The sequence below is a fragment of the Triturus cristatus genome, chromosome 8, assembly GCF_964204655.1.
Source record: "Triturus cristatus chromosome 8, aTriCri1.1, whole genome shotgun sequence".
Taxonomy (NCBI): Eukaryota; Metazoa; Chordata; class Amphibia; order Caudata; family Salamandridae; genus Triturus; species Triturus cristatus.
This window is the reverse complement of record NC_140591.1, coordinates 805,537,836-805,551,785: the sequence shown is the minus strand read 5'-3', so window position 1 is coordinate 805,551,785 and position 13,950 is coordinate 805,537,836. Positions and strand designations below refer to the sequence as shown.

Genomic DNA, 13,950 nt, shown 5'->3' with positions numbered 1-13,950 from the left:
GTGTGCTCTAGATTGCTCTTCTAGTTGTACCCCTGCTTTCGAAAAGCATTTCTGGCTGGTCTGTACTATCCATCATGCAATGGTCCCCATGGTCACTGTGAGCCCAAGCTCACTTGAGCAAAGGAAATAAAGAACTAGTTTCCTTTCTTCATGTGCTTATTTCTTTGAAGGTAGTACTTAACTGCCCTATGAAGTTCTAGCACGTGGAGAGCTCTTTCTGCACGTATCTTTGGCTGCTGGAAGAATTCTGTTTGTAATGTTTGGTTAGCATGGAAATGTGAGATAACCTTGAGATGGAACTGTGGGTTTATTTGCATGACCACTTGTTCTTGTGGAATAGCAAGTAAGGTTCCTGCATCATAAGCGCTGCAGTTTGCTGACACTGCATAGTGATGTGACTGCTATTGAAAAAACATTGTTTTCAGTATTAAAAAAAGTAGCCTACTTTATGCATTGGATCAAAGGGATTCTTCGATAATTGTGTTAGCATCAAGTTTAGATTCCACATAGGGGAGGTTGCTGACTTGGGAAGTGCTATCCTCCTTGCACTTTTAAAGAATCTCTTAATTACTGGTGCGTTGAAGAAACTTCTACCCATGGATATGTCACTATGGCTGAGAACTGTAACTTGAATGATGTGTAGGTGAGATGCTCATCAGGTTGTTATGCAATGTTAGGTATTTAATGACAGTAATGTCATGTGTTTTACTGCCCAGGAGGCCTTCCTTGTTGCACCAGTGGACAAAGCTCTTCCACGCAGCATTTTCTTGTGCTAAGTATAATAGTTTACTGCAGGTTCTCAGTCGGAGTCTCACATGGCCAAATTCTTAATCTTCAGGAGCCAGGCTGAGGCTGGGTGGTTCTAGGTGACAGACCAGTCCTCTTTGCATTGATAGCAGGTCTTGTGAGACTGATAACCGTATCACTTCCCCATTAGAAATCTCCATCAGTTCTGAGAACCATGACTGACTTGTCCATCATGGTGCTATTATGATCATCTTCATGGGTGGCTGCTAGCATTTGTTTACAATTAGGTGGTATCAGATGTACTCGGAGAATAGTATACATAAATGTCCCTGAACAATCTATTGAAAGGGTATTTCTCTGGGACAGGTGTTGTGGGTATCTAGATTCAAGGTTTTGAAATGTTTTGTTTTCTGTAATGGCAAACAGACCTACTTTTGATGAGCTGTTTCTGGCAACCCTGTTCCAATATTTCTTGTTTTATTTAGCATTCGTGTGAGACGCTTGCTTGTCTGCTTAACCTGTCCACCTCTAAGTTGTGAATACCTGGCAAGTGTGTTGCTACTATGTGTACATAACCAATGGATGGCCCATTTTCAAATTTCGGGACTATCTTGGGCAGTACATACACATTTATGTGCTGGACTGCTTCCCTTCGGTTCCAAAACTCATGATGTCCAAGTGCCTCATGGGTTCTCCCCATCCCATGTGGAATGCATTTGTGGTAATGGTCACTAAAGAACTTGGTTGTATGAAAGACCTGCCTACTGCTGTATTGCTCATGTTCCAAAATGCAATTTCATTCTGTACCTTCAGAATAAAAACCATTAAAATTGCTTTTGACCATTGCTTCTGTGTACATTCTTGTATTGGTCTCATGTGGGGTTTGGCATATGGAATAAAGGGAATGAAAGACGCAATTTTACCCATCAATTTCCCAAGAATCCTCACCCTCAGAGATAGCCCCTCCTGGTAAAGGAGTGTTTTCTCCATCAAAGCCAGGATCCTTTTTGTCATGAAAATTGCTTTTGTGTCACTGGAATTTACTCTAGCTCCTAAAAATATTTGTCTCCAGTTTAACCCCTTGTGTGCCACGCCCTTTCCCCGCCCTGTGCCGGGCGTTGCATTAGCGGGCGGGGTTCATGACTAGCTGGACTCGTCATGGGCACAGCGCAACTGCGGCCCATGACGAGTCCAGCTCGTCATGGGCACAGAAGGGGTTAAGGAAGGATTTCTTCAAGTTCAATAGGAATCTCAGTTTGCGTGGGGGTATGCATGACCATGTTTATATTCTTCTGGCATTGTCTAATGAGTTGGCCTTTACCATCTAGGCAGTGGTATACATAGTATACATGGTATACATAGATCCCTTGCATTCTCAAGTGTGCTGTCACCGCAGTCAAACATTTTATGAACATGCTAAGTGCAAACTCATTGTAGCTGCTCCCCTTCTTATGTGGTGGTGGAACTATAGGGCTTCCATTTGTTTTACCATTTCATGGTCCTTCTCAATCTGCTACAAGGTGTCAAACACCACTGTGCCAAACAACTGCTCTCCTATGAATAGAGTGTTTGTGATATTCTAGTGCACCTCATGCTTAAAACACCTAGACTCTCAGTCAAGCATGCCTTCTCTGGGTGGTGCCTGTACACAGCTGCTCGCTTGCCATATACACAACCTCCAAGGCTGACAAGAGGCAGGTATTTGACATAGCCTTGCCCACTGTTTGCACTCTTTCTGTATTGTTTGGAGAAGTACTGCATCAACTCCTCTATTTCCTCCCATTGTTAATTCCCATATCTACTAAGGAGCTCACTGGGGTTGGCTAGTCTCCTTTTGGTGAAGCTGCTCTGTCTACTTTTCGTCCCATCACCTCCACTCTCTAGCTTTCCATTTCTGGGGGAGGGCCTGTAAACACTGTGGCCTTAGTACTTTCCAAGGCTGTGCCCATTATGATTAAATTCAACACTGAACTGCCCTTTATGCAATGGTGGCTTCTCCACTAAGACGGAGGAGCGTCATCTCACTGCCTTTAGCAGTGAGAAAAAAAAAGATAACTCGCTTTAATATAATTTTATTTATACCTGCTGTGGCAGCTCGGTGGGGTGGATCTGCTCTTCTCTCAGAGCAGGAGGAGGAGTGGTGGGCACTATTTAAGTGCGCATGAATGTTTGACTGGCACTCTCAGACCGGCCAGACATTCATGCACACTTTGCATGTTCTCCATGCAGTCTGCATTACAGCCTGCCTGGAGAACATGCCCAAGCTCCCATTCCCTGGCTGAGCACCAAACCACGGGTGTGCAGACCAATCACAATGCTGTATTGCAGCGTTCTGATTGGCTATGGGGAGCTTGGGTGCTTCCTGTTTCCACAGAAGAAGCCGGAAAGAGGAATGAGGAGAGGTGGTGGCGGCGGCTGGTCATCCAGCCGGCAGGTGATATTTTTTTATTTAACCCTCCTACCCCCTTCCCCGCCCCACAGCTGCTTCCAGAGAGCAGCCGCCCCTGCCTTTATGTACATGGGATCTTTTTAACTCCACCTTAAAAAGCCTCCCTACCATGATCTAAAACACTTGGGCACTGGGAGGTATTGAGTCCTCCCTCAATACCTCCCAGATGTGTCCCCTTGCCCGTTTAGGGCAATGAAACATGTTGGCCGTTCAGGTTAAAATAGTCTAAACATGCTGTGTTTTTAACGGAGTGTGAACAAAATAAAAAAATGTGTGATAGATGTTCACAACTCAATTTTAACTTATGGGGAGTTTAGTTTACTCTTTTTCACATTACGGGGCCTAGATGGTAGATAGATGTCACCTTTATTTACACACCTCACTCTTATTGAATTTTCTACATTTGTTCAGAGTTAGGTCACATTCATTTTCTGTCAAGAAAGTGCCGATGATGACAGAGTGAGCAAACTGGTGAGTGACAACTAGTAGCTCCATGGATGGTGCTTACGCGAGGCACTTTCTGACCCACCTCACATTTTTTTTTTTAATAAGATATTCCTATCTTGCCTTTTTTTCCCCACAGTCGGCGTGTCTTGTTTCGTCGACTCCTCCCTCCCAAGGTCTTGATGGCTTTTTGGTGTCAAACTGGTGCTCTTGCGCTGAGACCTATAGGATTTTCTTTATTTTGTCTTCCCTTTGCTCGTCTAGGATTTTGGTGTAGAGGGAATCTTTGCGTTCTTTGGGTCTGATGGCTATGTCTCGGGCCCACTGTTTGAGGGGTTACCTAAGCATGCCTCTTGTGTTCTTTCTTTGGTACTTGTCGCTTTTCAGGTCACCAACAAACTCTTCGATGTCTACCCCTGCGCTATGTCAGTTCCCTCTGTTTTCTTCATCATCACTAGATAGACACTTGAGGGAAATGTGCTGCTTATGCGGTGTCTCCATCGTGGTGCTGAATTCCTACCTCTGCTTTTCCCTAGCACTGAACTCTGTGTACATTTCACAGTCTTCGGGGCTGTGGTCTTTGAGCAGGCATAGGTTTCATACTTTGTGGCTGTCTTTTTGTTCAAACTTATGATGGCACTTGCGGCAGAACATGAAGGGAGCATTCTCCATTTCCCTGAATGGTTCCAGCCCCACGTATGCACATTCTTCGACCCCTGAGGTGAGCTCCCTGGAATGGTGCACCTACTTATTTCAGAGATATTCAATGGATGTTAGTCTACCTTCGATGAATCTTTCCTTCTAACTGTTTTTCAGGACTCTTCTGGATGTTCTGCTCATTGCTATGTCAATAACTTTTTACATTTCCTCCAACGATGCTGAAGCCCTGACTTCTGACTCCAGACCTAACGGGAGAAAAAACTACCTGAAGATGGCTACCACGTTACTGGGGCTTTCAGGGTCCACGTCTGACGTTCCAAGGGGACAGACATGCCACAAAATGGTGGTTGACTATGCCCAAAAAGTTTATCAAATATATTCCGTACCCAACCACTAGAGGGCAGAATAATGCACAGCATGCAAATCCAGAAAAGGTTCCAGCTGCAAAAGTGGTGCTACCATACAAGACAAGACCTGAAATATTGTAATTGAGAGCTTTTGTAATCCTCTGAACCAAACTCCATATAGGCTAAATCGGAGAAGTGAAGAAATGCCTTGTCAATCCTTTTGAAAAAGCTTAATAAAGTTGTTTAAAAACGTGATATAGTCATGCTATTTTACTGCTGCTTCTCGTCTCTATGTCCATGTCTGTCTTACACATTGTGGAAGTATTCCAGGGGATGCTGTTGCTGTGAATGTTTATGAGGCCTGGGGTTAACAGGGTGATACTTGCAGTACTAAAGTTAAAAATAATTTTGCTAGAGAGGCTAACAACCCAGGATTATGCTCTACACCAGTTATCTTTCAAATGCTTCAGGAATTGTTTTTCTCAAAATAGTCTTTCCATTGCAAAGGACATGTCTCGATATCCGACTGGAAAAATCCTAGAGAAACTAAAACAACTGCTACAGTAGAGTCTTCAAAACACCATGACCATGCAACAGACTAGAGCATCTACATTGTCTAAAGAGCCATGGAGCACTTACTATGACTCTTTCTTTGACTGAGAGAAGGGTGCGCTCATCAATTCTGGCTAATGCGTTGCTACCATAGCCACCATTTTCCGCAAATCAAGTAAGTATCAATCTAGGAGGCATGATGCCAAGTGATGAGGGAAACACTTTGTATAGATGGTAAGAAGGTGCTTTTAGGGAGAAAGAGGAAAATGGAAATCCACTGCAGCACAATTTGTCAGATGTAACTTGTACCAAGCTCTCAAGGTGTGCATTCAAATTCAGCTTTGTTGGAGTGGTTCGAGCTGCAAGTTGCGTGCATTTTGACAGCCGGGATTGACAAAGGCTTACACAAGCCACAATGACCAGTTTCACAAAGGCTTCTTCAATGGGGTGCATGAATTTCTTGGTGAATCTAACACTTCTCAGCAGAAGATATATCCAATTTCGGAGCTTCGGCTGCTTTCTGGATCACAACCAGTATGGGGGCCTGGTAATGTACCATACCAATAACATTTTAGTTCAAAGCACTTACAAGAAACTAAGCCTTTGCATCATCTTTCTAGTCTCTGTAAAACTTAGGAAAGTCTGGAGCATCCCAAACCAGCTCTTCAAATGTAAGCTTTGGAGTTGGTGTCCTCAGTGAAAGGCTTCCCATCAGACAAACTAGAAGGTATCCTCTTTTAGATGTTCTCAATGGGAGAACAGTCATATGGCTGTCCAGTAAAAACACGAGCAACACCACCAAGCTCTGCATCAATGAAGTAAGACCTGTGGTAAACTTTAAGATTAATAACCTCGGCTGAAGTACTGACGTCTTTGAGCCAGACACACACTGAGACTACTTCAATGACTGGCGGAGCATTAGAACAGCGCAGATGGTGGCACTTCTCCGAGCAATAACCAGATATCCGGTAGGAAATTGGAGGATTGCTTACACATATGCTTTTGCGTCTAGGAGAGCTCAGTTCTGGAACGTTTGCACCTTAATGATACTGCCCATTCTAACCCTCACTTTGAGACTACAAGTCTACTATTCCATAGTTTATAACTTCAGATTATGAGCCATGGGATTGAAGTGCTACAACTGAGAAGGCCTGCGCATTATGCAGGTTGGTATGTGTTCCAAATATATAACGCTTTGGAACTAAATAATTAATCTAAGCGAGAGAACACTTGCAGAATACTTCTGCAACAAAAATACATTTACTAACCAATTTAAAGGTGCTGGCTATAACTGGGAAACTTCCATAAGGATATACAAATCCCATGTACGGTCTTCTAACTCATAAAATATACTAATTTTACCAATGATGCTTGGAAGTAGGAGCAGCACAACATATAGTAACACGCAAACATACTCACAGTACATGTTGTATGTTGCTATGCACATACCTGTTGTAGGTTCTGGATAGGAGGTGCTTGTGTGTAGATGGCACACTAGTTAGTGTTCCTGGCTCCTCTCCACCCTATTAGGAACCATACCTTGCGCAGTGGGAAATACGCACAGTATGTATGCGTGCGCTTCAGCTTAGTGGGCCCAGATGTTTTTCCACTTGATTCTTCCTTGCCCGACAGCTATTGTCAATACTACTCTCACATGTATATTGACTTCACAGCTCTTTTTCCTGCATTATATAAATTATATAAGAATGGTCTCCAGGTGTGCATGGTAGACTTCACCACAGTCTCTCTCTCTCTCAGGCTCTGGCCTCCAAGGGCACCTCCAGGAATGACACAAGAACACTCATGTTAGACTTGTTCAAAGGTCGAAGTAGGGTAACTTTGGGAAGGGTCTCCCTGCAGTGCCTAGTCTGTAAGTGTATACCTAGCCTTGATTGGTACTAAGCTCAATGCTGGTCTCCAAAGGATGAATCCCTAGCAAGGGCCCAGGGACAGAGTCCCGGGAGTGTGAGTGTGGCTTTTGATGTGAGATTCATAAGTATAGGAGCTTACAAAATGATGCTGCAGCGTCATAAGTGGTTGCTTTTATTCCTCTTTAGCCATGCCACACAGCATCAGGGATGCTGTACTGCATCACTAAAAACATTGGCAATTCTAACATGTCCAGAAGGCAAGTCCTAATGGCTGTGCCAATGCTTGCTTATTCATAATTTTCTTTTTTACAAGACAGTTCAATCTGTCTGAGCATATGTAAAAATAGCCCACAGTGGTTTGTCGTTTTAGGGACCAGAAATTTTAACACATACTTCCCCGAACCACAAATAATGTAGTTACTTTTCTGTGCATCCTTCAAATCATAACTTGCTCAAAAGCTTGAACTGTCTAAACAACTCCTTGATGCAAATCAGCAAAGTATGATAGTTAAATATCTTTCATGTAGTGTAGTTTTTTTTAGTATTGGAATTATATTTACCTGTGAAGAGGAAGAATATCAAAACCATTATCATCGTGTATCCAAAGTACAAAATTGTACTGGCTGTTCCGGTAATTTGTAATTTTGAAAAGAAATAATGGACGGCATAAACAAGGAAATAAACTGCTGTAAAGCCACTGGTAAGGAACGAACGCCACTGCCAATGGTAATCCTGTAGGTGGGGGAAAGATAAAAGAAAAAACAGTTTAATGAAAATATGAAAGCATCATTTATTTCATGATGCACCAGATGTGATCAAACCTAGCAAAAACTGTTTTAAATTATGAAAATTTATGAAAAACTGGCAATGTATTCTTTTATTCAAGCATCTCAAATCCCCCCAAATCAGTCCACCAATTGAATTAAGAGGGAATACCTACGCCAAACTGCTTAAGAAATAGAATATAAATATGTTAAAAGAAGGATAAACTCGCACCACTACATCTCTGTTCTGTAAAATCTTTAGAAAATATTTCTAGGTGACATTTGCCAGTTATAAAAGAACGTCTCTTAACATTTCATAATTTTAAACTTAAACAATATGCAAATATTATTTTCTGACAGTGTACATCACCCCCCCCCCCCCTATTCCCCCCCAAAAAACTGCATTAAAATTCAACTTAGGGGTTGTCTCCAATAAATACGTTTGGCCAGGCAAACATATTGCATTACATTTTTTAGTCAGACTAAATGTGAACTTTGTGTAAACTGTATTTCAATAATTCCCGTAAGATTTTAAAGTTTGAGTGGCAGTAAGGTGGTGGACAGCTGTGCGTGGTTCTGCTAATGACATCTTAATTGTTAATCAGTCAACAGCAATGCAAAAGCTAATGGTGTTGAACAAGTTACTTACCTTCGGTAACACATTATCTGGGAGAGACATTATCTAGCTGGAGAATTTCCCAGGCGTCAGACTGGATCCGGAAACTTTTGCGTGAGCAGTACCCCTGCTCGATGTCAGGTGGCTCCGGTGGGCTCTATGCGACGTCGCAGGTTGAGATGTCGCAGTCATCTATATAGGCGCCACCCAGATGCGTGTATGTCAGTTACGTTCACTTTTTCCACCCTAGAGGCGCAGAGCCATGAAGTGAACTGACTAGTGTGTGTCACAACTAGGGCCCTGCAAAGGGGATCAACCCTAGCCCTATAAATCAGTCCGCAGCGCAAGAAGGCATGAGTTGGTCTTTAAGGAATCTGCAGCTATATTTTGTCTCCACCAGATAATGCATTACCTAAGGTAAATAACTTGTTCATCTAACAGAGACTTCTAGCTGAAGATTCCTTGGCTTTGAATAGATACCCAAGCCATACTTCCTGGTGGTGGCTGCGGTCATATTTAGTAGACTAGAAAGTCCTGCAGGACCAAAACGACAAAATACCCATCCCTGCAGACTGGACTATCATTGCAGTGAAGCCAATGTCCAGGACTGGCATTCCACGAGACAATGCCGTGATCAAAGCCTTCCCCCTAGTGGAATGGGCTCCTAAACCTTCAGGAGGCTGCTTGCTAGCCAGGGCATAGCAGATCTTAATACAGTTATCGACCCACGAAACACCACCTTATCCAGGAAAGTCATAGGATAGGGAGGCTTATATGACAAAGCCTGCAGCTCACTCACCCTCTGGGCAGATGTTATTGCCACTAGAAAGGCTGTCTTGATGGTAAGCAGCTGGAGGGGACAATTGTGTAATGGCTCAAAGGAAGCTCAAATAAGATATGTGAGAACCAGATTTAGAACCCACTGCAGTAAAGGGGGTAGGGGGAAACATGTGTACAAGCCCTTTTAAGAACCTACTCACAATAGGGAACTTAAAAAACGAGGGTTTGGTCAGGCAGCCGCAAGAAAGCGGACAGAGCAGAAAGATAACCCTTGAGAGTGCCCAAAGCAGAGCCCTGCTCGACACGGGTAAGAATAAAAAGAAAAGTATTAAATAGAAAAACAGAAAGAGGGTAAATAGACCTTTCTGTCTAATATCTTACACATTTTTGCCATCAGCAAGCGTATACCATCTTGGTGGAGGGCCGTCAAGATAAAACTACTTACTTAGAGAGGAACGTCAAAAGCTATCAACTGTCACCGCTCAATCTCCACACAAGTATGCGGAGTTGACCGGTTCGGGTGGAGGACCCTCCCTTGCTGCTGGAGACAGAAGATCCTCCTTAAGAGGCAACCTGATCAGAAGATCGATGATCATTCGAAGAGGCTCTGGATACTAAACTCTCCGTGCCCAGTCCGGAGTCACAAGAATGACTTGGGCCCGGTCATTTTTGATCGTCTTGAGAACTCTGGGCAGAAGTGGTATGGAGGGAACGGCGTACAGGAGGCCTGAGCTTCACTCACGACGCAAAGCGTTGCTTAGTGAAAGCCGCCTTGGAAACTTCAGCGTGCAATACGTCTGGCATTGCAAGTTCTCTTCGGAGGCAAACGGATCTAACCAAGGCTCTTCCCACTATTGGAAGAAACCTTGCGCATCCTCCGATTGGAGATACAAATCTTGATCCGCTAGGCATAGTCAGCCGATTTTGTCCGCCCTGGCGTTTGGAGAACCTGCCAGGTTTTGAACCACCAGGATCATGCCCTGCTGGTCCAGCCATGTCCAGAAGCGTATGGCCTCTTGACAAAGGGTTCACTACCCCACACTGTCCTGCTTGTTGAAGTACCACATGGCGGTCGTGTTGTCCGTGAACACTTGCACTAACTTCCCCTTGACAGAGGGAAGAAATGCTTTCAATGCAATTCGGATTTCCCGAAGCTCCAACAAGTTGATGTGGAGCCCCGACTGCTGGAGAACAGTGCCCTCTGATCTCCACCTCACCCAGATGGCAGCCCCATCCCAGTAGTGATGCATCTTTCACTACTGCGAGATCTAGTTGGGGAAGAGAGAGGGGTCAGCCTCTGACCCAAAAGCCGTTTGTTAATCACCACTGCAGGTCTTTTGCAGTACCCTCCGTGATCTGAACCATGTTGGACATATTATCCTGATGCTGTGCCCACTGGATCACCAGGGCACACTGCAGAGCCCGCATATGCCCTCTGGCACGATTTACCAACAGGATGCCACGAGTCCTAGAAGCATCAGTCATTCTCACTGTAATCCAGGATACAGCGTAAACATTGGTATCATGATCTGAATATCGTGGACTCACTGCTGTGGAGGATAAACCCGAAACTGCACTCAGTCCAGAACAGCTCAGATGAAAGGGAGCGTCTCAGAAGGAGTCAGGTGTGACTTTGTATCATTTATAGTGAACCCCAGCGAATGCAGGAGGTCCACCGTAGTCTACAGGTGGGAGACAACAGTCTGGGGCAAGGACACCTTCAACAGCCAGTCATTAAGGTAGGGGGAAGACTGAAACCCCTAAACTGTGCAGATGAGCTGCAAACACTGCCATCACCTTGGTGAGCACCCGAGGCACGCTGGTAAGGCCAAAGGGTAGCACAGTGAACTGAAAGTGCTCGTGCGCTACCTTAAACAGCAGGTAAATTTTGTGGGGTGGCAGAATGGGGATGTGAAAATGGGCATCCTGCATCCAATCTGCTTGGTCTAAGGCAGACAAGACTTGAGCCAACGTGAGATTCTCCTTTTTTTTTTAAAAAAGAGATGGACGGTCCGGAGGTCTAGAATAAGACGTAAACCTTTGTTCTTTTCTTGGTGTAAGAAAGTCGCTGGAGTACAACCACTGCCTTCTTCTGAAATTGTACGTTCTCTAAAGCCCCTTTGGCAAGGAGAGCAGTAACAGATGATTCTCCGCCAGCCGTTCTTCAGTTGGTGGTAAAGGAGGAGGAAAAGACAGAAAAGGAAGAGAGTAGCCATTTCAAATGATCTGCAAAACCCATCTGTCCGTGTTATGGACCGCTAGTGGGGGAGATGATGTTGAATTTTCCCTCCAACTGAACTGGCATGGTCTTGCAATACCAAACTAGGAAGGCTTGGGGGCTGCATCCGCAGAGGAGTGGGTGGCGGATGAGTTCTGGCTACCATTTCCACGAGGTCGGAATGTACCACATCCGTGTTCTCGCACAACTTCGAGTGCCTGTGCAGGACCACGATAGGGGTATGGCTGATGCAGCTGAAAATCCCTTCCATTGCCATGAAAGGGGCAAAAAGCAGACTGGGAGTGAGGTGTTAGAGAGGCCCAGGGACCTGGAAGTAGCCCGTGAGTACTTGAAGCGCTCCAGTGGCGAGTTTTTCTGTCTAAAGAGATGAGTCCCATCGATGGGCATGTCCGTAAGATTGGCATGGACATCCCCCAGAAAGCCAGCTGTTCCCAGCCAGGTGTCGCGCTTTAAGGCTTCTGTTGACGAGATCCTCTGCCCAGTGAGTCAGTCGTATCTAGACCACACCCGATAGGGAACTTTACCGCATCTCTCCTATCTTTCAGTGCTTGGGAGAGCACGATCTGGGCCTCCTCTGGAACCTGTGACAGCACTTGCCCAACAGTTTTCCATAAGCTGTGCGAGAATCGGCCCAATAGGCATGCTGTGTTCACAGACTACAATGCAAAGCTGGCGGAAGAAAACATCTTCCCAAATGCATCCAACATTTTGGATTACGTGTCTGGGGGAATGGAAGGGAAAGTGCCATGGGCTGTTGAAGTCTGAACTACCAAGATCTCAGGGGTGGAGTGTTGGCTGAGGAAGCTTGGATCACCCAGTGCAGTGCGACGGAGGTGTGCTATTGTCCTGTTCACAGGAGCCCCTGTGCTAGGCTTGGACCAAGTACCTAGAAGGACATCTGTAAGTGCCTCACTGAAGGGCAAAGGGGGTTTGGAACTTGGGCGAATCGTTAGTTTTAGCAGTTGTGATAGGTCCCTTTTTGTGTATGTCTATACATCATTAGGAGCTTAGACACTACATCTATTAACTCACTGGCATAAAAAAGTGCAGAATTTGGTTAATGACCACAAAGGAAAATCTTCATTCATTAATTTCAGTTGATTACATGATTTTATCAATTTGGATGTATTCTCACACACAACAATATAGCCACACTTTGTATTTATCTCCCATGAGTTTTGACACATGCTTGCGTGTTTTTTTTAGCACATTTTTACTCATCTGAGCCTACTACTTCCAATGCTTCATATGCTTTATATGATACATTTGTTTGCTTCCATACCAAGAAATAATTGCTGGATTGATTAAAACAATGTAATCAAACTGATGTGAAATAATACTTTCCATAGCAGTAATTAACCAAATTCCCAGGAAAGGTGAGGCATATAAGGTTCAATCCCTGAATACCTTGAATGAGGTCTGGCAGATAGAGGGGTGTCTACCTTTAGGGACCTGAAGGAGTTGCTAAATCTCTCTGAAGTAAATAGCATAGGACAGGACCTCTGGCATTGGTGGTACCAAAAGGAAAAGTTTTAGAATCCTTAGTTTGTCTGTGTAGTAATGAAAATCACAGGTTAAATTTTACAAACCAATCGTTAAAACATGCAATGCAAATCAAAGACCATCTAAAATTCAATAATGCAAGAAGACATTATAAAACATCTTAATATTTAAAAACCTTTAGCAAAGGTTCATTGCCAACCATGTCAGGGACAAAGATATAACGTTCTCAATTTTGTATAACTATTACTATGATTTCAGTACTAAATTACAACTGAATGTGTATTACAGTGGAAACACCTTCAGTAAATCGCAATCTATTTATCGGGTGACAAATGTATTGCATGCACTATCTGGCCCTAATGTTACATGACAGAGGAAGTGAGAGTTCAGGATAGAAAATATATACTTTATCTTGAAGATGCACTGCTTTTGTAGGTAGGTATGGTTGACCTTGATATAGTGACATGCAACTTAATTTAAACTTAAATCCCAAAAATAGCAGTTTCAACACTTATATTAAACTTACCTCGGCACAGAGGTGAAAGTAGCAGAGAAGAATGGTTGCTTCAGAACAGGTAATAACCAAAATGATGAATACAAGAAACAAGAAGCCAAACATGTAATACATTTGATGAGACCTAAATAAAAAAAAAAAGCAATATCACAATTATACCCTGGGTCATTTATACATATTATATTATGCAAGTAATTGCCTACCTTTATGTTTTCACTGTTTAGTGTTCAGAGTACACGGCCTCAAAATGTCACATGCAACCCATCACTGTACACTAAACTACATGTTCACAAAAGTTTTTTTTCCAACCAATTTTATTGAGTTTTGAACAATAGGCGTATAACATACATGGCTGACCTCAGCGGACGACAGTACAAGGTGCACCTTACAATGCACAGCATTCCATGGCAGGAGTAAGTGGTTCAGTACTATAGAACTTAATGTCAGAACAATCCACACACGAT

At 43.7% G+C, this 13,950-nt stretch overlaps 1 protein-coding gene across 1 annotated transcript in view; it reads right to left on the bottom strand.

Moving 5' to 3' along the window:
* The window catches only part of TM9SF2 (transmembrane 9 superfamily member 2), a 262,110-nt gene that overhangs the window by 20,845 nt on the left and 227,315 nt on the right, over positions 1-13,950 (bottom strand). The window contains exons 15-16 of the mRNA XM_085622258.1: positions 13,499-13,610; positions 7,631-7,802 (exon numbers count right to left, since the gene is read on the bottom strand). Of these exons, the coding sequence (XP_085478384.1) occupies positions 7,631-7,802; positions 13,499-13,610 (284 nt within the window). The remainder of the gene's footprint in view (positions 1-7,630; positions 7,803-13,498; positions 13,611-13,950) is intronic.